At 44.5% G+C, this 27,450-nt stretch overlaps 1 protein-coding gene across 4 annotated transcripts in view; it reads right to left on the reverse strand.

The window, feature by feature from the left end:
* LOC111857476 (ADP-ribosylation factor-like protein 15) overlaps positions 1–27,450 on the reverse strand; it is an 81,484-nt gene that overhangs the window by 36,298 nt on the left and 17,736 nt on the right. For 2 of the 4 annotated variants that reach the window (XM_023838386.2, XM_072703897.1), the window contains exons 2-4: positions 23,952–24,096; positions 22,699–22,758; positions 11,843–12,051 (exon numbers count right to left, since the gene is read on the reverse strand). In XM_023838386.2, the coding sequence (XP_023694154.1) occupies positions 11,843–12,051; positions 22,699–22,758; positions 23,952–24,096 (414 nt within the window). Of the gene's footprint in view, positions 1–8,705; positions 10,310–10,353; positions 11,637–11,842; positions 12,052–22,698; positions 22,759–23,951; positions 24,097–27,450 lie in introns of those variants that run through there. The other 2 variants (XR_011984447.1, XM_023838387.2) reach the window with 2 other exon arrangements.

The raw sequence follows: 27,450 nt of genomic DNA on the forward strand, positions 1-27,450 counted from the left end.
TAATAAATCTTTACCTGAAGTTCATTCTAAGGGAGACATCAAGCAGAGCGTGCAAAGGCCTTTGAGTGTATCGGACTGTTATTCATCAACCTCTTTATGGAGAAAAATACTATTGGTTCCACCTGTATCATATATGCTGTTCTCTTCCAGGGAACAACAAGCTGTTTTTCAAAATCCCACTGAAGAGAGAACCCATATAAAACCAGGAAGCAGACCTTGTTATTTCTTACACAATCCCACCCCCCCCCCCCAAAAAAAAAAACTCACAATATCATCACAACACTAAGAAGCCAAAAGAATAAAGAAACAGACTTAAAGACACTCTCTGCCAGTTCATCGCTGCAGACAATCCTCCAAGGCAGTAAAGGATAACAAATGAAGCCAATACAAGACAATTATTGCTTCAAAACTCCACCCGAGTCAAGCTGTGACAAACAGCTGCAGCCTCCCAGCGTTAAGCCCGACTCAGCAAAACCAACTTTGGGCCCAGATGGGACCCACTGACCACGTCGGATGGGCCACTTCCTGCGATCGATCCTCCCCTGTAAGGTGAGGCTCACTTTCCTCCCAAGGCATTAGGGACACCCCCAATCTGAAGTCCAGATTTCTAGATAAGGCCGACTCCTGTCCATAAACACCAGGACTCCTGAAGTAAGATGATATCTTCATAATGATGCTTCCCTTTATATGAATCTCATGAAAATTAAGTGTCTGAAATATGTCTATAGAGATCGTGCTGGTATATCTAAATTAAAGGCACAATTACACATTTTTAAATGGTTTTGTCCAAAGTAGCGCGCAAATGAGATTCAGAGAGCAGGATCATCCAGCATCCCTGCAGCAGTTGAGGTCAAGGACCATGTGATACTTTGCCAATCATGGGATTTGAGCTCACGAGCTTCCAATCATGGGCACAGGGCCACAGTCCAGCGAGCTGCACGCCACCCCAGGAACTACAGCTGCACTGTAGCAATGAAGATGGAGAAACATTTAAGAGATCTTACGTGGCCATTTTCCTTTTACGTAATACTGCTATCATGCTATAGCCAGCATGGATTTAGGAGAGGTAGATCCTGTTTAACAAATCTGTTGGAGTTTTTTGAGGAAGCTACTCAGGAAGTTGATGATAAGAAGGCCTATGATGTCATCTATTTAGATTTCCAAAAGGCTTTTGATGTTGTTCCCCACAAGAGGCTCTCACTTAAACTCAAAGCGACAGGTATTTTAGGAACTGTAGCGACTTGGATTGATAACTGGTTAACGGATAGGAAGCAGCGAGTAGTTATAAGAGGCTCGATGTCACAGTGGGCCTGCGTTCATAGTGGGGTACCGCAGGGTTCAATTTTAGGACCACTTTTGTTCCTAATTTACATAAATGATATAGACACCAATATATACAGTAAACTGGTGAAATTTGCAGATGACACCAAGGTGGGTGGTGTAGCAGATACTGAACTAGCGGCTCAGCAGCTACAGCGGGATCTTAATTTAATTAGTGACTGGGCTGACACCTGGCAGATGAAATTTAACATAGACAAATGTAAGGTACTCCATGTAGGGAGCAGAAATATAAAGTACAGGTATTTTATGGGACCTACTGAAATAAAGGTAGCTGATTATGAGAAAGACCTTGGTGTGTATGTTGATGCTTCCATGTCTCATTCTCGCCAGTGTGGGGAAGCAATAAAAAAGGCCAATAGGATGTTGGGGTACATCTCCAGGTGTGTGGAGTTTAAGTCAAGGGAGGTAATGCTAAGATTATACAATTCCTTGGTGAGACCTCACCTAGAATATTGTGTACAGGTTTGGTCACCATATCTTAAAAAGGACATAGCGGCCTTAGAAAAGGTGCAGCGTAGGGCCACAAGAATGATTCCTGGTCTTAGAGGAATGTCATACGAGGAAAGGTTATTTGAGCTAAATCTGTTCAGCCTCAAGCAAAGGAGACTGAGGGGGGACATGATCCAGGTCTATAAGATTCTAACAGGTTTGGATGCTGTTCAACCGAATAGTTACTTCAGCATTAGTTCAAATACAAGAACTCGTGGCCATAGGTGGAAATTAGCGGGAGAACATTTCAAACTGGATTTAAGGAAGCACTTCTTTACACAGCGTGTAGTCAGAGTATGGAATAGTCTTCCTGATAACGTAGTGCAAGCTGAATCCTTGGGTTCCTTTAAATCAGAGCTAGATAAGATTTTAACAACTCTGAGCTATTAGTTAAGTTCTCCCCAAGCGAGCTCGATGGGCCGAATGGCCTCCTCTCGTTTGTATAGTTCTTATGTTCTTATGTTCTTATGTTCATTCATTTCCATCCACTGTTTATGAGTCAACAGGTTATGAGGCCATTTATCAAATGTTAATGGTCTGACTGTCTGCACTTTATATTACGACACGAAGCCTTAGTGAATTCTTTCAACTCGGTGGCTGAGACGGTTCCAAAGGAATATGTGAGAAATCACTTTCTAAAGGGTAAGTCAGTCAAATAAAGTGAATTTTGAAAGTACTGCAGATAACCTCATATCACTTCGAGAGATGCATGTTTACCAGACACTGATTAATTGAAGATCGAAACACAGTTTACCAAAACTGTTCAAATCTGAGAAAAAGATTATACATGTAAAATAAGAAAATATTCATACTTAATAATGAAGTCTGAATTTCTCAAAGAACATTTACAGAATTAATACCTAAAAGTACAAAAATCCTTTTCCAAAATCATCAACTCAATTTCAGAAGCATCCCAGTACAAAGACAGCAGTGAATCGAAATATATATGCATGAAGCTTTATTGCCCTATTATGTCTACAAAATCAACATATACGTATAGTTTAGTTTTTTGTCAATTTTACCAGCAGAACAAATAAAGACCTAAACATAACATACTAGATGCTTCCATTAAAATGTCTTTTGATGCTTTTTATAACTAACTTTCAGATCAAGAGGACTGGGACAGCAGATTCTATGCACCCCCCCAAATCCAGACCAATAGCTAACACACACACGTAGCTCACGGGTCCCTTGCCTCCTAACTCCCTCCTCTGCAGGGGGCATCTATCGTCAGCCCAATGACAGCTAGCATGCTTGCCCCAGGGACTGGAAGCCAAAGACATGCTGTAACGTATGCACAGGCATTCACCCGCAGCAGAACACACGCAATGGGGAGTATGACCGCCTTTGACAATCAGGAAATGCTTTTGCATTTATGACCGGAGAAAAAGAAATTCCTGTTGATATATATGGCTTTTCCTTTCATTATAAACTAATATAAAAGTATAGAAAATGTACACATTCAAAGTAAAACAAAACATATAAAGTAAAACAAATATTTATTTGAAATGTTTTAACATGTAAATTGTATATATTTGTAAAGGAATTCAGCACCATATTACAATATAAAGGCTTAATAAATCTATATTTTTTATTAATTATTCATAATGTGTGGCGGATTTGCAGTGTAGCCTTACATTGAAAGGCTTGGTGCCTTGTAAAGGAAAAAGGGTTAGAAATGAAGATGCAATGATCGCAAAACTTACAGGGTCATCCAGTGCAAAGTACACATGCTGGCAGCAGAGCTCAATACATTTATTTTAAAACAAGATTTATGTCTCTGTTTCTGCTACATACTTCTACCTTCATTTATGAGGAGGACCAAAAACGGCTATAGTCACGCCTAGCCAGAAAGTCAGAATTTAAACTGGAGAGATACTGTTGTGGTCAGTGTTGGGCTCATAACCAGTGGACTACTAATTAATGCCCCTTGTGCAGGGCCCTTGAGAAACATCCATCACCTGAACTGCAGAACTTTTGAGCTACTTGGGTAAATGTCTCACTCAGTGAAGGAGAGCCTGTTCCCATCATTGCCCACATAGCTGTGTGCTCCAAATTCACACATGGGAGTTTTACTTACACAAAAATGTTCTGAGGGCAGCACGAAAAATGATTGGTTCAGAGAGATAACCAATTAGAGTGTATAGGAGGTAGGTCCAAGCAATTAGAGGAGGCGGACCAACCAATCTTGGTTCCGCCTCAAAACATTATTGTATAAGTAAAACTCCCGTGAGCTCCAAAATCCTTTAACTGCTCTAGCCAATCGGTATCTATAAAACATCAAAGAATCCACCGAAGTATAGTCCAAATTATTAAAACAGAATTTGCTAATATTCCTGCAGTTTACAGTGAAATAAAGTATTGTAGACTTGATGTGTTCATCGGCAATCAAAAAAGGACTTAACCATGTCAACAGAAGTCATCAAGACCCTTTTGGAAAATCCTGCCCACAGAGAAGCCTTCCTCACCATGGGTTCTCAGAAGATTCCCATAATTCAGCAAATCACAGGTATTGATTATACAAGCTAAACAAGAAATCCAATCATTATTTGAGCTTATTTTGGGGAGGAGTTACATGGGGAAAAAAAAAGGTTTTAATGAGCAGTGGAAACGTTCAGAAGATACCAGAACATTGCTTCATACTGGAACATGAAAAGGTTCCTTGAGGTAAATCCAGTTCAGATACTTTGATGCCTGTGTGGCACGGCTTCACCACGATGCGATGCCACATAAGTTTCAACTTTACTTCACGGAAAACAGATGTGCTCATTATTATAGGCGTTGTTTTCTTCCTCGTGGACTGAAACATAAAGACCTCCACACTCAGAGGATGCTCATCCAGAGTTTTTATTCTGTAGCACATGAACAAATCACAGATATGATACAAAATTCTTGTTTATGCGTCAAACATTCAGGCTTCATGAAACATGCCTCAAACAAATTAAATTATGTTTAAATTATTATAATCAATGGCATATTTTTGTCCAGATCAAGTTGAGGAAAACATTATGGAATCACTCAAGGTAAAAAAAAAAACATAACTATGGAATCACCCTGTAAATTGCATTTCTAAAACAAATACTAGCACAAGTGTAAACATGCAAATTAATTTGCAGTTTAAAGTCTGTGTTTAGAGACATTAACAAGCTGTTAGACTTGGCTAATTGAAAGGACACATGGCCTTAACAAGAGAGCTGTCAACTGAAACAATGGAAAGGATTATAATCAAGAAGGGAATCCAAAGCGGAGTGTGGCAAAAGATGTTGGCTGTTCCCAGTCAGCTGTGTCAAAAAATTGGTACGGCTATAAACAAAATGGAAGGCTAGATAGACCAAGAAAGACGTCAAAGCGTCAGGATAGAAAACTCAAAGCAATATGCCTTGAAATATTTGGAATAGAAAATGCAGAACAAAACAAATGAGAAACAAATGGGCAGGAACAGGAGTCAATGTTTGTGACAGAACTTTAAGAAAAAAAAATGAAATGGGATTTACGTACAGAAAACCCAAATGGATAGCAGCACTAACACCTAAACAGAAGAAAACAAGGTTACAGTGGCTTAAAGAGAAACAGTCATGGACTGTGGGTGATTAGATAAAAGTGATATAAAACCTTTGTCTGGTGCCATTCTAATGAAACATATAAAGACGACTGCCTGAAGAAAACAAGCAAATTTTCCCAATCATTTATGATATGGGGTTGCATGTCAGATAAAGGACCAGGGCAGATGGCAATCATTACCTCATCAGTCAATGCACAGGTGCACAGTGAAATTTTGGACACTTTCCTCATTCCTTCGATAAAACATAGGTTTGGTGGTGATATAGGCATTTTTCAGGATGATAATGAATCTTGCCACAGAGCAAAGAGTGGTAAAGGTCTTCTTCAGAAAAGGTATATCAACTCAGTCACATGGGAAAATTTATCCATGACAAGGCCTCATCCTGCAAAGCTGATCTTTCAACTGCTATTTGAGAACGACAGAACTACTGTAGCTTGATGTAGAAAATAGTTTTTCATGCCTCCAAGAATTCAGGCCGTCATAAAAGCCCGAGGAGGAGCAACAAAGTAATAATTGTGTTTTTTCTTACTTGATGATTCCATTTTTTTTCCTCTACTTGATCAAGACAGAAATATGTCATTAACTAAAATTATTTTATTTAATTTGAGAGATGAACATTCACTAAGTGTGGCGATTCTATAATTTTTGCCCGCAGTTGCATCTCCTGTATAATACGAAATGTCATCAGTCACCCATCCTGTGCCTCTGTATTCAATTTTGTAACCAAGGCCACAGTCTCCAGGTGAAAGGGTCTCTCCTCTTAAGTACACTGTTGTGCAAAGCCCATTTTCAGTCCTGTGTTTCTCAGACTGTCCTGAGATAACTCTGTCTAAGACCAGCCCAAAACGCACAACCCAAAGACACTTAATATGACAGGCACATTGGACAAACCTGCTCTGTTATGTCAGTATACAGAGCAACAAAAGTCCCCAAAGCAGCAGACTGAAGTGTGTATGGATTTCTGTCCCATGAAAACATGTTACACATCAGTCTGGAGAGAGCTTTGGCTTTACCATGCCTCTAAGCATTATTAACTCCCTTCAGGGAATGCGAAGCATGCACAATTACTAAATCTTGCATAAGGCACACATGCTATGGCACACTAAACTCTGGCATGCAAGAGAGCTTGTTTCCTGTAAACAGATGGGCCTTGGTCACTGAAGTCTCTTGGATGAGATACAAATGAATCTTGCCTGTCAACAGTGAAAGCCAGTGGTGGTGATGTCACCAACATCGAGTTAGCAGTTTTTAGCCCTGTAACGTCAATATTTATAAGATAATAAGGCGGCCCTCTGCGTGTAACCTACAAAAGTCTATGGTGATTACTAATATGACCCCTGGTCACTGGGGCTTGATTTGACAATTTTTGTACATCTTAAGTAAGGACGTCCTGCCTCCTTCAAGGAAAGAACTGGCTACTTCTCTAGATAACGGAAGACCAGCAGGATACAGAGAGCAGAGTTTGGTCGTAGATTCTGGTCAAACAACATGATAGTGACTTTTCCTTCAGCTTAGAATTTGGCTTTGACTTTCGATTGGAATTATGAATTTTAGTTTATGGTCTTGATATTTTGGATTTCCTGTTCTCTGTTAGCGTGTACTCACACTTAGCCCAGTTGCCTCATACCATGGATAATTGTCCCCCGCACTACTGGTCTGCGCTCACATTGCGCTTAACGTTCTGGGCTGAAGCACGCTTTCGCCCTCACCTTGTGACTTCTAATGTTGAAGAAAACAGGAAGAAAAGTGTTATCACAGCACAATGGAAATCTTGATTAATGTCCTTATTATGTGGCTTATTTGGGGTCATTTTGGGCACAATGGCACATAATCCTCATGGATTTATCAATTGCGATTTTAATTTAAATCATGCTGCGTGTATAAAGACAGTATTGTATTATACCACATATCTCAGAGTTTTTGTGTGCTGCATTCAGTTGTTCCTGGATACTCTCGTTTGCCCAATTCGCAGCAAACACTGCACCTGTGCCGTAGACCAAAGTGATCCTTCTGGCACCGTGTTAGTTAAATGTTTGCCGCAACCTGATCTGTACAGCCAACCCGATCCATTCCTTTCAGGTACGGCTCATGCACAGTGTATATGTGTGTAAGCGCGTGCCAGTCGCATCATTGACATCATGCCTCTGTTCCATGCTCGGGCATGGTTAGCGTTCACACCGTATGTATACCGTACCTCAGTCCAACGGAACTGGCCCTGGGCATGGATTAATGTACCATGAGCAAGCAGAATCTGGAACAATCAGAGGACAGTCAAACAAACTAAACTTTGGGGTCAAATGTCCTCGGGCACGGTACGGATCACCCAGTTGGTGTAACCCTAGCTTAACAACTCACAAAGTGCGAGTATCTCCTGCTTTTGTGTGGGACCTTCTTTTCCCAACATGATATGCCTTTCATCACTGTTATGTACACAGTACATCTATAAATGTCTGTCAAAACGTATTTGATTCTACTGATGTAATAATATAGAGAAAAATAGTAAAGCAGGAGTATCAGTAACTGCCAGGCAATTTATGTTGAATATTAACTCAGCTAAATTTAGTATTTTTAGCCAAAATAATTTTTAGCCCAAATAATTGAAACAATAACAATGCATTAAGATCAACAGAATTCCCACTTTATACCTCGTAAGAGCTATGCAGCTTGTGACAATAATGTGCTCTCCATCTTGCAGGTCTGCTATCCCTGTCTGATTTGTCGCAGTATTTTGTCACAAATGCAATAATTTCAAAGCCACACTATCTCACATTTAATAATAAGATTAAAAAAGAGAATAATGCCTTGAAGAACATAGAGGAAGAGCGTTATGATAGGTGTAAATCAAGCCAATCAGAGGGCTTAATATTTCCATACCTTCAAGCCAATCAAAGGGCTTGATATTTCCATACCCTCACTTCTAAGCATAATGAAACCTAAAGCCTGCTGTGCTGAGACCTTCCAAGACATGAATCACTCACACTTAGGCCAACCACTGATAGCCTGAATATCCAATTAAGTTTAGCAATGGTCTGCTTAATTTATCACATTGGAATTTATCACATTGTTTGTATTATATTTTTCCATATCTTTCTGCGTGTTCAATACTCTTTTTAAGACTCAAAGGCCACAGACATTTTCAGTTTTTTTTTTCTATGCCACTATAACCATTCTTCATTCATTAATATACTGCATATGAACAACATCTACTGCAACAATTCTCTTGTGATAAGTGCTGAGAAAGTTAACTGTACTTGGTTATTTTGACCACTGCACGCCAGTATGGATCTTGTGTAATGCTGTTGGATAGATCAGGACTTCATTCTGATGGCAAAACTTTAAACTTCTATTGCATGCTGACGTGTTGGTACACTCTGTTCATTGGGCCAGCCAGTATCCTGACACACATGCACTCTCAGTTATTTTTATGAAAAGGATGCATCATTTTAAGCAATATGACACATTTTCAAATAAATCCCTGATCCAGCCCCTGCACAGTCCCTCAAAAAACTGGAAGTACTCCATTCTAGGTTTTACGTGTGGAGCTTACTATATACTACAAAAACTTAAATACATCGGGCCAAAAGAAGTTTTGTTTTCGTGCGTCGAGGGCCTCATTCACGCCTGCAACAGGAACATATCTACAACAGAATACGCATTTCCACACCTGACGTGTACCGGTTTATTTTCATGCACATTCTTTGGCTGACAACTCGGTTATTAGTAACTGGCTATAATTTTGTCTCCTTTGAAGTCAGAAGTCTGCCATCTGAGACATGAGTAAGGAGTGAGAGGACATCCCACGTGAAGTGTCCCCCCTGCAAACAGAACCACACGGCAACATCGTGAATGTCACTTACGGGGACGATGTCGGGCCCCACCGGATACACTGTGTTCTTGTCACAGGCCGTGATTTATTTGTTTGAGAGTGACATAAAATCATCGCCGCCTGACGTCAGCGCCTGACTGCGCTGCGGCCCACCTGCCCGGCAGTGTGCCATAGCTTGCTGTCAGTGCTGCCATAGAAACAGGACATGTTGTGTCAAACGGGTGGCCATAGCCTATGCAGAACTGCACCGCACCTGCCACCAAAGGAGGACGGCATCGCGTGAGGGACAGTGAACGTGGTCCATAGGCTAGTTTCAAGCACATGGCAGGGCAGGTGATAGACTACTTCAAATTCATAAATAAATATTTATTTGTATCATTGGGTCCTTGCGTGTCTATAATGCAAAAAATTAAATAAGCAAGAATGCTTCCCAAGATTTCATGTGTAAAATACAGTCCTGCTCAGAGGTCGTTATGGTTTTAAAAGTTGATGCCCTCTGAACAGGACGACTCGCAAGCACTCAAAAGAAGAGCTTTGAAATGAGCTTCACCTTAAAGTAGATAACTGCCTTTGTCTGGTTTCTGTTTCAGAAAATATGCCACTTAATTATTTATGACTCATTTATGCTGTCTTGAGCACTTTACCAGGCAGGACTGGATGAGTCAGTAAGACCTACTCATGACAATCTGGAGAGCCCAGCTGATCTGGCCCCTATATATGGCCATATGACAGAGAGCCAGCAAAGTAAGTCAGGAAACAAAATAGACACACATTTTTTAAATATCCTGAACTGACGTCAGATATCAAAAAAATTTGATGCTGACGGCAACGGGCCGACAAAGAGTTGAACAGGCCGACTGGGTCTTTCGATTTGGATAATTAATGTGCGGATAGTGAAGAGAAACCTGAAATTCACAACAGATTCGGCTCAGAGAGATACGACAGCCTTCATTCAGGCATCCGGACAAAGGTGAAAGCGAACAGGACAGTATAGCCGGTGTAAGATTGGCAAATTCCTCAAGTAGAAAAACACAGACAGTCTAATGAACAGAAACACAATTACAAGCTAGACTGGTCTCCTGTAGAGGTACCTAGACTGGTCTCCTGTAGCGGTACCTAGACTGGTCTCCTGTAGCGGTACCTAGTCATTCATAGATGTGAGTCTACTTACATATTCTATCCTACTGATCTCTCAGCACTTTCCATCAGGTCAGAAGTTAAAATATTACAGCCACACATAGCATTCATGTTGTAGATTATATTGTTAAGCCTTAAAACAGCAAATCTGCAGTGACAGATGGTCTGGTTTTGTCGCCATTACAAACGGGAGCAGTAATTGCTGTATCCTTAGACTCAGGCTTAGTTTAGTCTGTTCCTGGAAAGCTTCAGACAGTGACTTCTTACCCCGACTTGCATCTAGATGCAGATTAAATGTGCAGCGCTGATCAACTCAAAATAAATTTGTTGAATCTTGTGGAAGATGCTCTAATTGAATTCCCATACAGCAATGGCTTGTTATGATACGGGAGGAGGGTGGCGCCCCCCCATCCTGCTTCTCAGGCTTTGATCCTTCCTACACTGACGCAAAATGCTCCTGCAAACATCTTTCATTATCCCCACTCGCCTCGTTTCCCTGCATATTGCTGCATTACCTCTGAGGGATGGCGAACTCTCTCAGTGACAGACTTGGACTGTTAATTCTGGAGGCGGCGTGAGGCTCAGTGGTTAGGCTACTGATCTTGTGATCAGAACGTCACTGGTTTAAATCCTGTGGCTGGCAGAGTCATTTCACCATTGAACCCTTGAGAAATCCCCCAGGGAGCATTACACTCTGCTCTCTCAAACATACGTTGTGTTGGCTTAATAAATGTTAACCACCTTGAGAATCCAAAGAGAAAGACTTCAATCCCCTGTTCTAACAATTGCCTTCCTACATTTTTTTTTAATTTCCATGGAATGTTATATTGATGGTTAAGTGGGGGTTTGATTCCCACCTGTGCGTGGAGTTTGCATATTTTCCCCATGAAACTCCAGTTTCTGATGACATACAAAGGACATTCAGTTAAGTGAAATGACATCTTGACACCACACCAAATATATGCTTAAATATTTGATTAAATAAGAATGTAACGTTGATCTAAGAACATGTGACTTATTAAAAGCTATTTTTACAAACAACCGAAAGAATGTTTTCTAATCAGGTACTGTGGCATCCTCCCGCGGGTGGGAAAACACTGCGGGACCAGATGCAAGGAACCGGCAGAACACATGGCGCCTCTGAGAGCTGAGGTCTCTCGGATCACCCCCTTCTCGTGGAGGTGGCACACTCTTTCTAGGGATTCCTCAGTCGCGTGGAAAGCAGACATCCGTCAGGCCCAGCATGTTTACATCCTTCGTAACAGACGGAGATTCTGCCTGCTGAAGACCGACACTTCAGCGCTAACAAAGACCATACCTAACGAAGACCTCCATCCACAAAAAAAAGAAGAAACTTTCCCCACTCTCAGATAGACACCCGAGAATGAGATAGCAGACCAAGCTAAATCACCTTTAAACAGATGCTTACCAGTGGAATGAGCTCCGAATGAAAACAATCGACCTCTATATTTGGTGTGGAAAGTTACCTCTTGCGGGGAGCGTGAGGCGGGCTTGTCCTGGTGGTTGGCCAGAATGAGGAACGGGAGCGTGGAGAGCTGGGGGTGCTGCAGGGCGGCATGGAGCTCCTTCCGGGCCACTTCCATGTCCCCTTCAGAAGAGGCGCTGTCCAGAACGAAGATCACTCCCTGCGATCCCTGGTAATAGCGGCTCCAGTACTTCTTGATATTGTCGGCTCCTTTAATGAAAGAACCAAGATTGTATGTTAGTGGACGACCCCATTCTCAGACCACTCATCTCTTTGCAGAGCGCCAGCAGTATTAATATTTCAACACTCACAGTAAATTTTCTCCACAAAAATGTATTTTTGGATTTGATTCATCAGACTGAAATCGACAATATCAAAGTCAAATCTTAAACTGATGAATCACCTTCACCTTTTGTTTTGTGCCTGAATAAACAACCCAAGTTTCAAAAAAGACCAAGAGAAATGTAATCAATCAAGTCCCATGTTTACACATTCTTAGTAAAATTGTACTAATGTTATGATTAACTAGGAGTCACAATAATCAAAGAAAATTATTCATAAGTACATTGAGAAACATTCAGTGTGCACTAAAAATGCATATATTTAACATTTGAATAAAATATTACCTAAAATTGTGTTTAGAGAAATGTGCCAATGTAATTTATGGTTCAGTGTTGTTGTTTTTTTAGCACAGGAAGTTGCATTACATACTGCACAGACTTCATCTTGGGGTGCCAAGTTTGGCCCCCGCTTGCAAGACCCTTGGGGAAAAGAGCGTCCAAACGCACTCTGCTCGAGATAAAGCCTTTCTTCAAAGTAAATATCGATGCTGTGAACCATTAAAAGCAGGGCACGCAGTTATGTTGTGAGTGCAGATTCCAACAAAGCAAAGTTCAAATGCCTCCCAATTTATAGTGAACATATGGTTCCTTTTGTCCGCGGTAATTCTGGCACGGCTCTGTTAGGGGAAGAAACCTACACGCTACCAAAATGAGCTTCTCTCCAGTGTCCCCCCTTGTCTTAGTTTGGTTGTCATGACAACTCAGGTGTGTCGGGGTTGGAAAAGAGCAAAGCAAAGTCGACACGACACTCCAAATATCAGCAGCAAGCCATTTTGCCATATATTTGACATACTTCCTCCTTTACACATTCTCTCCTGTAATTAATAAAAACCAGTCTTTTCAGCCAAAATACTGTTACTCTGATTTGTCTAATAGCCGTCAATGTCTGCTGTGACGAACTGAAAAAAGAATATTTTCAAGGTGAACGAATACCATCATATCTATTATTTTAGACTTGTAAGACTCTTCAGGTTTACATCCTTATATAGTTGTACCAATTATTCCACTCATTGTTAAGTGAAATCTGAAAATGACTGGCTCTGGCCAGTTTCTGCCCCCTATTGGTCAGAAGGAGAATGCGATAATGCCCTATAACAGCCTGAGAAAGCTCATTCGCCGATGATCACTTCCTGAAATATCTAAACAAAAATGTTACAGCTATATTGCGCTGGGGGCCAAACTTAAATGATTCTCAATGTTCTCAAAACAGCTCAGGGCAGAGTGTTTCCCAGAAACAAAATATAATGATAATTACTTTGTGGCCTTACATTTCAACCAAAACAGCTGGAGCCATGATGAAGACCACACTGATACCCCCTTCTTTGGTTATTTGTTTATTATTTGACCACAGGAAATAAAACACATTTCTAGCTCTGCTTGATCTACTGGTGTGCATGGTATATGTTCTCGGTTTTACATTTTAGCGAAAAAGACAGCTGGCTTTTCTCATCTCCTGTCTTGCACTGGATGAGCTACCTGTTTTTTAACCATATCGCAGGCTGACAAACTACCTAGTCAGCGTGCCACTGCAACCGTGCGTGTGCCGTTATTTGAAGAATGCTGTACGGTCATAGAAGATAAATCAGACGCATAAATCAGTCACCTACACGTTCCTGCGCTTCTCATATGCTCAGGTGGCTCCTTAAGACGTCGGATGAGAAACCGCCTCTCTGGAATTGGATTAATTACTTGCCAATATGGTTCTGCTGGACAACTGCATTCCGACCACCCGAGTATCAGAGCGACAGCAGAAATGTGTGCAGCAGGCCTGTTCGGTCTTAATGGTCCGATGTGGTCATAAGTGATGCCGGGGGCAGCTCCGTGTGGCAAATCTGTCCAGCAGCTGTCCTGACTGCGTGTCTGCCCAAACTTCTCATCCGCGCTTCAGTCCCATTGAGCCGCATAGAAGGCCTGCAGACTTATCCGGGCAGCTTCACATAAACGTCTGTAATTATGACAGCCAGTCTGGGGTGGTCTCTTGTGTCAGCAGAATATGTTAATCAACAGTGTGCATGCAGGCATCTGTCAAGCGTGACACCTGAAAGCAGGCAAATGCAGATACTAACAGAAGAGTGCTTTAAAAAATCAGTGAAGAATAGGGTCGGCGTATTTACTGTTACACTGGATTTAAGAATCACTCCTCACTGCCATTTATCACTAAAATACAATTGTTCCTCAAAGCCATCAATCCATTTTCTGAAACCGATTGTACTATTCAGGTTCTCAGGGGGTCCGGAGCCTAAGATGGAGGCTATGGGTGCAAGACAGGGACCAACCCAGGACGGGGCGCCAACCCATCACAGGGCACAAAGCAGGGAACAACCCAGGATGGGGCGCCAACCCATCACAGGGCACAAGGCAGGGAACAACCCAGGATGGGGCGCCAACCCATCACAGGGCACAAGGCAGGGAACAACCCAGGATGGGGCGCCAACCCATCACAGGGCACAAGGCAGGGAACAACCCAGGACGGGGCGCCAACCCATCACAGGGCACAAGGCAGGGAACAACCCAGGATGGGGCGCCAACCCATCACAGGGCACAAGGCAGGGAACAACCCAGGACGGGGCGCCAACCCATCACAGGGCACAAGGCAGGGAACAACCCAGGACGGGGCGCCAACCCATCACAGGGCACAAGGCAGGGAACAACCCAGGATGGGGCGCCAACCCATCACAGGGCACAAGGCAGGGAACAACCCAGGATGGGGCGCCAACCCATCACAGGGCACAGTCACGCCTACAGGCACCGCCCTCAATACAGGAGTATTGCGGAATTAGGGAGACATGACTGGTCTATGGTGCAACTGAACAATATTTTAAAATTAGCTAATAAAATTTCAAACAGTGCAATTTTATTGTTGGGTCTTAATTTTCAAACCAGAATAAGTATTTGTTTTTTTAAAACACCCCTACCTGAAACCAGCACATTTGAAAATAGAACATTGTTTTTCTTTGTTTACAATTCTTATAATCACATCAGCCTGTGGTGGCCTTTTTCACATCTGCTGTCAGTTTGGACGCAACAGCTTTTGGTCGAACATCTTTATTGAGTGGCATGCACGCAATTCTCCAACACGAGAAAAAAATCATGAGACGCAGAGCACACATGACGACTTGATATAATGGATAATGTATATACAGCTGCTTAAACGCACAATTTATTAATTCTGTTTTAGGAAATTATGTAATATCCTTACTTGCATAACATTATATGTTCAACGGTCATTAGAGATTGCCTAAGAAGGTTTTTTTTATTGGCTTCCACCTGGCAGTTCATAAGGAGAAGAAAAAACATAAGTATGTAGTTGTTAGTGCAGCCATCTGTAATTTGAGATTCGATGAAATATAAAACAGCGTTCAGCTAATAAAGCTAATAATGCAGTGTTTCAGTCTCGTGTACAAAGGGCAGCTTCCCGAAGCAGGAGATGAATTTCTATCACTGCATTTTGCAGCCCTGCATTCTTAAAAGCCATAGCTTTCGCCTGACACCCGGAGCTGTGTGGCTGGATGCCTGGGGCCCGACCGTCCGCAGCCCGGCCGCGTCTCAGCCTGGGCCGAACCACAGCAGCAGCTCCTGCACCACTTCCCTCCCCTATAGCCGGCGCTGGCTAGGCCGTGCAAACATTCCCATTGTTGACGCATTTATCACTCCGTGGCATCAACAATGTCTCTTTAAACCAAACAGATAGGGCACAAGCCCTGAAGCTTGACTTTCCTTACTGGCACTCTAAGGACGTGTGACATTTATAAACTACAGAGCCAAATATAGGCCAGGTAAAGTACAATAAATCAAAACAGCAGTGCTCAAAGCCACTGCTTTGGCCCGAAGCAGAGTATAGAGTATAGAGTGAATCCGACACATGTCCGTCTCATTATCTCTTGATTTTTAAAATCATGCTCAGTCACAGGTGTGATGCAGGTGAAATCTTAAATCATGCAATTCCTTTCAGTAAGTCAGTCTTGAAGCTGTTTGTCTTCTCAAGTCAGTTGAACGAAGCATTAAAAAAGTGAGTCTTTTGCTGTTCGCAACTGAAGTTAAAATGTGGCAGGAAAGTGATGACACACTAGGAAACAAAAAAATGCACAGCAGAGGCTGAGATGGTGACAGTAATTGTCAGTGATCATAACCCAGTATCTGAATGTGGTTTCAGTTGTGTGCTGTTCAGAGAATGAACATCAGACTGACCTTTGGGGGTGGACAGCAGCCCTGGTATCCTAAACCTTTTATTAACCGAGGAAAGGCCTGCCGCATGATTAACCGAGGAAAGGCCTGCTGGAAAGGCCTGCCGCATGACTAATCTTTCAGAAACAGTAATGCTGTGAGAACTCTAAATTAAAACAACCTGTTTCCTTCTGCTTTGAGACTAATAGCAGTTTACCAATGATGTCAATTTCTGTTTTTTTTTTTTTTTTTTAACATGGAGAAGGACGGCTTCATTCACAGTCATTATTAGCGAGGCAAACCACATCACATTTTACAGTAATACAAACCATGTTGCAGCAGAAATTATTACATTGCTGTGGCCATGTGGAATAAATGCTTTCAGATTCTTCATCCTGGGTAGGCATCTAGAGTGCTTTCAGATACCGTGTCCCGGGTAGGCATCTCGATTGCTTTCAGATTCCCCGTCCGGGGTAGGCGTCTGGATTGCTTTCAGGTTCCCCGTCCCGGGTAGGCGTCTCGATTGATTTCAGGTTCCCCGTCCCGGGTAGGCGTCTCGATTGATTTCCGGTTCCCCGTCCCGGGTAGGCGTCTCGATTGATTTCCGATTTCCGGTTCCCCGTCCCGGGTAGGCGTCTCGATTGCTTTCAGGTTCCCCGTCCGGGGTAGGCGTCTGGATTGCTTTCAGGTTCCCCGTCCCGGGTAGGCGTCTCGATTGATTTCACGTTCCCCGTCCCGGGTAGGCATCTAGAGTGCTTTCAGGTTCCCCGTCCCGGGTAGGCGTCTCGATTGCTTTCAGGTTCCCCGTCCCGGGTAGGCGTCTCGATTGCTTTCAGATTTCCCGTCCCGGGTAGGCGTCTCGATTGCTTTCAGATTCCCCGTCCCGGGTAGGCGTCTCGATTGCTTTCAGATTCCCCGTCCCGGGTAGACGTCTCGATTGATTTCAGATTCCCCGTCCCGGGTAGGCGTCTGGATTGATTTCAGATTCCCCGTCCCGGGTAGGCGTCTGGATTGCTTTCAGATTCCCCGTCCCGGGTAGGCGTTTGGATTGCTTTTAGATTACACGTCCCGGGTAGGCGTCTGGATTGCTTTCAGATTACACGTCCCGGGTAGGCGTCTGGATTGCTTTCAGATTACCCGTCCCGGGTAGGCATCATGATTGCTTTCAGATTACCCGTCCCGGGTAGGCATCATGATTGCTTTCAGATTACCCGTCCCGGGTAGGCATCATGATTGCATTCAGATTACCCGTCCCGGGTAGGCGTCATGATTGCATTCAGATTACCCGTCCCGGGTAGGCGTCATGATTGCATTCAGATTACCCGTCCCGGGTAGGCGTCATGATTGCATTCAGATTACCCGTCCCGGGTAGGCGTCATGATTGCATTCAGATTACCCGTCCCGGGTAGGCGTCATGATTGCATTCAGATTACCCGTCCCGGGTAGGCGTCATGATTGCATTCAGATTACCCGTCCCGGGTAGGCGTCATGATTGCATTCAGATTACCCGTCCCGGGTAGGCGTCATGATTGCATTCAGATTACCCGTCCCGGGTAGGCGTCATGATTGCATTCAGATTACCCGTCCCGGGTAGGCATCATGATTGCATTCAGATTACCCGTCCCGGGTAGGCATCATGATTGCATTCAGATTACCCGTCCCGGGTAGGCATCATGATTGCATTCAGATTACCCGTCCCGGGTAGGCATCATGATTGCATTCAGATTACCCATTTCAGGTTGACAGCTAGAGGCCCTTTGCTGCTCACCAGCCCCATTCACCCTGTCAAAGGGCGTCAGAAACACCACTTTTTTAGCCCAAACTTCTGGCTAACCCTCTGGGGAAGAGGGCATCATCGGCGATGCCGCATATCTCTCTCGTGCATTTCAGTTTATATCTCGCTGAAATCTTCATGAAATCATGAAAAAAAAAACTCTGACTAAATCCGTAATCTGTCTTCTTTTCAAAATGTCTATTGTCGGAAGTATTAAAGTTTTTTAAATTAGGTTAAATAGGCTAAAAAGTAAACCATGTCACCTTACTTTGTTTTACCTGCATCGGGGGCGTGTAGTACCGCTCTCACCTGAAGATCGCTATTCACATTCTAAATAGCCGCATTACCGCGTATTCAAATCGCATTCACATGGTAATTTCATGAACAATGCAACAATGAAACGCGATCCAGATACATCCCGTCAGCACCATAAAAGGGGGGAGGGGATCTGGCCAGGTGTGAATGGCTCATGCATACACATGAAAGCTCCTACATATTCAATGGAAGGATATAGTGACAATAGTGACATGAGTTAGCTTTTTCTTATTTATTTATTTATCCAACTGAATGTTGCAACTACACCATTTAGTCATCTTCATGTAGCCAAGACTTTGGTGATCAGATATCTGGGATCAAAACAAACTGCCAGCATTTCTTACTATGTACTTTTATAATGTTTCTGCAATTGTTCCAAACTGCATTTTGCAATGTCTATACTTTGATGTCAAATTACAAACTTAACATAAATCTGACATATTTACAAAGTACATTAACATGAAGATGAGTTTAAGGCCAAAACAAATACATAAGAAATAATTTGCCATGAATTAAGTTTATGATATTGAAATAAATGTGTGATCATGCCCCAGTCAGTGAAAGTGTGTTTCCTACCCCTAGTCCCCAGAGGGTTAAATCTATTAGCTCTAAAACATATCCTGCTTATCAGAGCACCACTGTAGTCTGAAATACACAGATAGGGGTCCAAATTCAGTCTCTGCCCCCACCCTGTGTATCTGCAGTAACTGCATGGGTCTCCCACAGTCCCAGAACATGTGGATTAGCATTAGCATCTGTGACCTGCCCATTGTGTGTGATCACCTGTGCGTGCCCTGCCAGACTGCCAACCGGCCTGTGCGCGCCCTGCCAGACTGCCAACCGGTCTGTGCGTGCCCTGCCAGACTGCCAACCGGCCTGTGCGTGCCCTGCCAGACTGCCAACCGGCCTGTGCGTGCCCTGCCAGACTGCCAACCAGGCTGTGCGTGCCCTGCCAGACTGCCAACCGGCCTGTGCGTGCCCTGCCAGACTGCCAACCGGCCTGTGCGTGCCCTGCCAGACTGCCAACCGGCCTGTGCGTGCCCTGCCAGACTGCCAACCGGCCTGTGCGTGCCCTGCCAGACTGCCAACCGGCCTGTGCGTGCCCTGCCAGACTGCCAACCAGGCTGTGTGTGCCCTGCCAGACTGCCAACCTGCCTGTGTGTGCCCTGCCAGACTGCCAACCGGCCTGTGTGTGCCCTGCCAGACTGCCAACCGGCCTGTGTGTGCCCTGCCAGACTGCCAACCAGGCTGTGTGTGCCCTGCCAGACTGCCAACCGGCCTGTGCGTGCCCTGCCAGACTGCCAACCGGCCTGTGCGTGCCCTGCCAGACTGCCAACCGGCCTGTGCGCGCCCTGCCAGACTGCCAACCAGGCTGTGTGTGCCCTGCCAGACTGCCAACCAGGCTGTGTGTGCCCTGCCAGACTGCCAACCGGCCTGTGTGTGCCCTGCCAGACTGCCAACCGGCCTGTGTGTGCCCTGCCAGACTGCCAACCGGCCTGTGTGTGCCCTGCCAGACTGCCAACCGGCCTGTGCGTGCCCTGCCAGACTGCCAACCGGCCTGTGTGTGCCCTGCCAGACTGCCAACCGGCCTGTGCGTGCCCTGCCAGACTGCCAACCGGCCTGTGCGTGCCCTGCCAGACTGCCAACCAGGCTGTGTGTGCCCTGCCAGACTGCCAACCAGGCTGTGTGTGCCCTGCCAGACTGCCAACCAGGCTATGTGTGCCCTGCCGTCGCCTGCCAACCGGCCTGTGTGTGCCCTGCCAGACTGCCAACCGGCCTGTGCGTGCCCTGCCAGACTGCCAACCGGCCTGTGCGTGCCCTGCCAGACTGCCAACCGGCCTGTGCGTGCCCTGCCAGACTGCCAACCGGCCTGTGCGTGCCCTGCCAGACTGCCAACCAGGCTGTGTGTGCCCTGCCAGACTGCCAACCGGCCTGTGTGTGCCCTGCCAGACTGCCAACCGGCCTGTGTGTGCCCTGCCAGACTGCCAACCGGCCTGTGCGTGCCCTGCCAGACTGCCAACCACTCACAGTGACACTGTACTGGATAGATAGGTTTGGATAATGGGTGAATGTACCTTTATTCAAGGCTGAAATACACAAAGATAAGATACAAATAAGACCATTTCCCACAACATATTGTCTAAAAAAAGTTAAACTATACACTTGCTATCTTATGCGTGGCAAGAAAATGTAAGATCCGTTTCTTTTACTCAGTTTTAGCTCCTTTGGAGCTTCTCCTTAACCCATTCATAGTTTTTTAAGCCTAAAAATCCCATTATGTTCAAATGATTTTCAAAAATTTTTGAGAAATTTAACACCAGCTACACCTCAGTCCCACCGCTGGTTGACTAGTGACTCATCTTCCAACCGCCTATCCAGTACTGGGTCGCAGTGAGTCAGGCGCCTATCCGAGGAACCACAGGGCATGAGGCAAAGCCCACCTCAGATGGGATATCGGTCCATCACATAGTTGAGTAACCCTTTTACCAAAAACAAATTACAATTTTTAAAACAGGCGAATATTTTATTGCAGCAATTCAGGTGGGGGCACCACTAGAGAGTTTGTGTTTCTTTATAACACACATATTGGGCCCCCAACCCAAACCAATCCAATCATGTTCCAAATCTCTTTGGAATCACCCAAACTTCCCCTAATTTTACAGCACCTCTGAATTCAGGGCAGGTACTTTTGCCCAAAGGTATTACAACAAGGTCCTTAGAGGGATTTTAAGGAAAATCCGATAAGTTAAGAGTTCTACACAGCCTACTGACCTTACGATAAACACTCCAGTAAGCAGAGGTGGAAAGTTCAGGTCCAGAAAGTACAAATCCAGACCAAGATTTTGTTTCAACCAACCACTTCAGTACCCTGTGACTGTGACTATTTATGCTCAATGGGTTGGTTGAAACAAAATCTTGTTCTGGATTTGTACTTTCTGGACCTGAACTTTCCACCTCTGCCAGTAAGCAAACCCTGCAGAAAGCTGCTAATGGGCTGTGAGTACCTCCCAGACAGCTCTGACCTAGTGGATTCCATAATTTTAAGCTCTGACCAAATTTGGTAACACTCCTTACAAATGTGCTGGGCCTATTTTTTCTTTCTCTCAGGACTGCTGTAGTGACCTTCAGCCATTTCTCATGGCACACGTCGCATGTCCTGCAGGAAAACACATAACCTTCATGTCGTATGGGCCTGCCTAGTTCTGTACCACCGTTTCCCTGGTTTCCACTCCACTGTGGATGAAGTTCTATTTCAGTCGATCGTTCTGAATGTGACATTTGCTGGTCACTGCCTTTACGGGCACAGTGCTTCTTAATGACATGGATGTATGAGCTGAAACTAAACAAATGTCCTGTTTTGTACACCGCCATTGCAGTTGAGCCTGGCTACAGACTGGGTCAGATAAAAGTTAAAAAAAAAAAAAAAAAACACGAAGGAACAAGGAAAACTTTGCCGTAAATGAGCCGCATCAAACGTATAATTTACAACCCTTCAGGCTGCGTCAAATCTCTTCCAAAATAGATGAAGGACATACAAGCATCGTATATGTACCACAGAGCATTAATTGTCAGCAGTCAGCTAAATGAAAAAAAATCTTCAATTAATCACATTCCAGAAGCCTGTATACCTTTTTCAACATCTCAGTAGATCCAGAGTGACCGGAGGCTGACACCAGCAGACGTAGATACGGGGGATGATCTGCTGCTGTGAGCTGTGACACTGCTGCCCTTCCACTTATCATTCTTTATTTAAACCGTTTACAAATAATTCTTAAATGTTGGTGATCAATACAACCCTATCATTATGTTTATATAGCAAGGGGCTTGACATGTACATTTGGCAGATGCCTTTACCCAAGGCAAAATAATTTTTTTCTGAGAAATCAGAATCAGACACTCCCTAGAGCGTCCTGGGGTTAAGGGCTTTGTTCAAGGGTCTAGTGGTGACATCACTCTGCCGACCCCAGGACTTCAATCAGTGACCATCTGATTGCTATTGGGTAATGTTATGGACACTGAGTCAAACTGCACATCCAGGTCGAGATGTCGTGTATTTTATAGCCCGAATCAGAAGAGGAACAGTGAACTGCTTTTTATGTTAGGGACATCAAAATCCTGTAAAATTAACTCCACTCTGTGATCTGCTCGCGGTCTGAAACAGAACAAAGCTTTGGGGGTAAAGAACTTCAGTGTGTGAGTGAACCTATGGATGGATGGAGTGAACTCTGAGTAAAGATTTTTTCTCCACTGGTATGAAGTTACCTCCAAGCTCCTTCACATTCAGCACGGCATTGTGGAAGGGCACCGCTTTGATGCTGAATCCTGAAAGACAGAGAAATCACGAGAATGGTCATTAGCATAAGCATGACTGCGAGGACACAGCAAAAAGTCAGCGTGACGAGGCCACATAATTTTTGTAAATTTTTTTGTAAATATACTAAATACGGGTGCCAATCTCAATAGGAATATAACAATAAACTCACTTGACTCAAAGAAATGTTTTCTAACACGTAATTTAAACATATTGTAAATGCACTACAGATGTGTGCGGAACCGCCGCTTATTTAATTATTGCTGTATTATTATTGGTTCACGGCCGATGAGTTTGTGTCGTTTGTATTTGATGTTGTCATGATCCTCTCCGACACCCTCCTGAACCGGTTTGCTTTTGCTGGATTTCCTTGCACCCCAAGTTTTTTCACTTACTGTATTTCACTGGCAGGAAGATACCATGTTCATAAATATAAGATGTTGTCACTGGATTTCATTTTTACTTGGATCTACTGCTTTCGTCTCTTTACGAAACTGTTCTTTTCATGACATATTTACTCGATCACGTTTAATTGAATTGAATTCCCTTTGGCTTGTTTGTATTTCCAGTCACAGATCCATGCCTTGCTCCCACATAACAGGAGCCCAAGTATTTAAGCAGCCGAGTACTTAAGCAGAACCACAAGCAAAACAGGAAAAATTGCATAATCACCTTAGCGTGTCATTCCAAGAAAAGGTTTTTTGTTTTTTTTTTAGAGCAGTTACAACACGCTGGAAAACAGAATTTCACCCTTATTTTATAGTTCCTCTGTTAGTTTTTATAGGGATGGCTCTCGTAATACGAATGTTGTCACTTATGGTGAGATTTAATTCTGTTATAAAGCTGACAAGCACAGCAGAGGTGACACACAGTCATGCGGTGCGACCATTTCCCTCTCAGCAAATGTGCATAAATGACACCCTGCACAACATCAGCTCTTTGATATGACCAAATGTAAGAGGTTGTGTGACTTTCTGTTTCTGTTCACATGCATGGAACAGAAACTACATACAGGTAATACAGGGAAAAGTAGGCTTTTTAACAACTGATCTCAATTTTATATTCTCATTAAAAAAAAAAAAAAAACTTTACTTGTGGGAAGACATTCTTTTAAAAAGCGATGCAGCTTGTTTGAATGAGAGCTGATTGCTGGAGCGAATCCATGGAGCACTGTATGATTATACAAGTATAAAGAAGGCCTCACCGGTGGTGGGACCAATGGCGTCAGAGCCTTCGTTGCACAGGCAGGAGAGGAGCGAAGTCTTCCCAGCACCGGTCAGTCCTATACACACGACATCATACTCAGGTCTGGGCGGCGGCGGAGCTTTGCAGCAGAGGATACGGAAACACTGGCAGGACAAAAAGAAGAGAAACGGCACTAACAAACGGCATATTGGGTAATTTTTAAGGATACAAAAGAGACACCGTGCATTGTTTAAAAGACACAGACAACAGTTCAATAAACATCTAATGCAGAAAATTCACAGGCAACGTGGCCAAAAACGACAGAGGAACATATTTTCTCAGAATGGAGCATTAAAGTTATCTTCGTTTAAAGTGCACCGCGGGGCTGGTCGGTGCCGTCCGTCTGCACAGTCGCCGCAGGTACGGATGCAGCCCTGTCAGCCCATGAATCAGTGTCTGTGACCGCAGGCCTGCTGTGAGACATTAAGGCTGAAAGGTGGCGTGAACCGCCAATGAGATGCTTAAGAGGTGAGTATGCAGAACTAAAAAGGGCTCCTTTTTATTGGTGAGACGGGCCCCTCGCTGTGATCCAGGTTCCCCGTCCTTCTGTGTGATCTCTCCTTTCGGACAGCCACGCAGATCCGGTGACGGCGTCTCTGTCTGGTTCACGCAAAGGACACTTTGCTGCTAAATCCTGCGCTGCGGCAAAACCACGGTGAAATATTTAAATATACTGAACATGTCTCTTTGAAGTTACGAAGGAATCTTCTGCCCACTGCGTATATGTATTATTAGAAGAACCCAATATCCGGATACATCTGGTACGTCCCACCAGTGTCTGCTGCATGGCTGATGCTACATCCATGACGGGGGCCTCTCTACACAGAAGGTGTATTTTCCACAGTGATCCAAACAAGTACTCAAATACAGAAACTGGTTCCTCTCCAACATGCAAGTCCTCACCCTGAGCTGCAATGTTCAAACTAGAATGAAACATCAAGGAGACACTCAGATATAATAGAAGAGAGAAAATAACTAAAGTAAATGAGGGACCTGGATTAACAGGAAGCTTATCGTCACGGAGATGCAATCCGTAAGGATTCTGAGGCCTTTCAAAGGTTTCAGAGAGTGACCATACTATGTTCTTCAGCTTTCTTCTCTACTTTCGCTCATAAAGGCATGGTAGTTCCTCATGCAAGACCCAGAGAACCACACACACTAAAACATTCAGGATCACACCTGAGGTCTCTCGACTGTGTGGTTGGACAGCAGCACGTGACTTGACCACGTGTCCCAGACTGAGGGACCTGGACATGTGTGCCTCATACAGCCAGTAGGCACGGCCCTCTCTATGGTCCCAGAAGCAGAGGGGCCGTGGGTCCCATGAACCATCAGCCTTCCCATCACTTACAGTGTAGTGGGAGTGCAGACTGCAGCAGCAGTTGCTTAAGACGTGTCTGACCTTTGATCCCATGGCCCCGGAACACTAGGTTCCCTGTGGGACCAGACAGGCTCGCTCAGCCCGCTGACAAGGTGATTGACGAGGATGCTTGGTCAAAAGGCTCCAAGGGGAAAAATAAATATTACCAAAGGCAAAGCCCACAGCCTGAAGCTTTCAAGAGCCATGGAGCTCCTCAGATGAAGATGATCACTAGGGGAGGCTGTAAGGCATGTCCACCACGAGATGACACTTTCCTTAACCTTTGAAATGTTTTTACACTGAGTCCTTATCTTAAAAACCTGGGCAGCAGAATGTAGAGCATCTGTTTTTTTTTTTCTCTAAAATAACGTTTTTCACTCCTTCAAGAATAACTTCACTGCCCGCAAAAAAAAAATACTTCAACCCAAATGCTTTGGATTCTGTATGTAAAACACTTAACCAGAACTATAAAACAGCCATCTCACGTGCCAAGCTATATTCTAGATTAAGCGTTTTTCGGAAACTCTCTGAATCTCTCGCCTGACCCTTTGGTATTTCTCACTTAAAAAAAAAGGGCATCAAACGCTGATGTAATGAGGTCCCCTGGCCGCCGGCCAGCGCTGGCTCCCGATCTGAGCTTCACCTAGACTTCAGCAGGCGTGCGACACAGCTGCGGCGAATCCAATGACGCGAGGTTACACGCGAACACAGGCTACGTGAAACGTCGCGTCAAGGAGAAACGGGGCCCTCGCCACTTCAGCTCTCCTCCTCTGCGTCACGCGGGCCTTCCCGTCTGTCCGCTGCCCATGGGTCATTAACTCCACCGTCGTCTGGCCGAGCTTCAGGCCCCCTTTATCCCGGCTTTTGTTTCCGGCTAGGCGCTGGTGCGGACTCGAGGGTGCCAGCCAGCAGTCGAGCTGTGGCGTCCTATTAACATTGCAGTTCTCTGCCGTGACGTGTTTGCGCTGAGAGCATAAATAAGGCAGGAAGTGCTCTGAGCCTGAGCTGGTGCTGACGGCGTCACATTCATGTGGGTCTGCTGAGGCGACACCTCGCAGCCAATCACCGCAAATGACCTGGGGCTCAAAGGCAAGTTTTGCCGTTACTCAGCCGCGGTCGACTCCAGTATAAACCTTGACGACTTTACACTGGATGGATTTATTAATGTGCTGCTATTACTTTTAGACCATAAAATGCAGCAATAACACTGTGTTCAGAAAAGTCCCAGATTAATTGACAAATGCCTGATTACCACGGACGTGATGGAAAGAGATAATCTGTGTGTATTTTTACGGAGGTTTGTTTTCACCAGCGAGAAGTTCAGAACTTAAATACGTCTTAACACAAGTTTAAGACTCTTTCTACGAAAGCCAGCAAGCTTAAAATAACATTTTCATTAAACACAAATGTGAATAAACTAAATAGTTTGGGGACCGGCAACAAACCAGAACATCTGCTATATAAAAGAAAACAACCAGAAAAAATGGAAAATCAATCTCTCATATACAAAAGCAGTCATCAGTAATCAGAAACCGCAGTTTTGTTTTTTTTTTGCTTCAAATTCAGACAATTAGTTACAAATATGTATTGTAATTACAAAGGCCTCAATAAAGCTTCAGATACAGGACTTTGTGGTTTGACATGCTTCTTTTCCACTGATTTTGCCGGTTACGCTTATCAGAGTGCCGCAGAGATGTGGGTGGTGTATATCACCGTGAATCTAGGGTGGGAAATAGCGAGCAGATGCAGTGGGGTGACCGTACCCAGCGTTCCCAGTCGGTCCACTCAGACAGCCACCCGCCCTCGTCTGAGGAGCCCGGTCGTGACCTCTGACCTTTAAATGCGTCCCCAGCTGGAGCAGGGCCGCTGGCTGGGACGGCTGGCTGTAACGTACACCGGCAGCAGCCATGACGCAGACGTGGGCAGCTGCAGCAGCGCTCTGGCGGAGGGTGAGGACTCATTCATCTTTTTCCCTTTCATTTGTTGATGCTGTTTTCCTTCGGTCACTTTGAAGTGATTCGTGGGGGGGGGGGGTGGCATACGGGGGTGCAAGCCCAGGCTTAGCGCGGCGGAGCTTGACATAACAAAATGCGCACTC

This window comes from Paramormyrops kingsleyae, chromosome 2 (genome assembly GCF_048594095.1).
Source record: "Paramormyrops kingsleyae isolate MSU_618 chromosome 2, PKINGS_0.4, whole genome shotgun sequence".
Taxonomy (NCBI): Eukaryota; Metazoa; Chordata; class Actinopteri; order Osteoglossiformes; family Mormyridae; genus Paramormyrops; species Paramormyrops kingsleyae.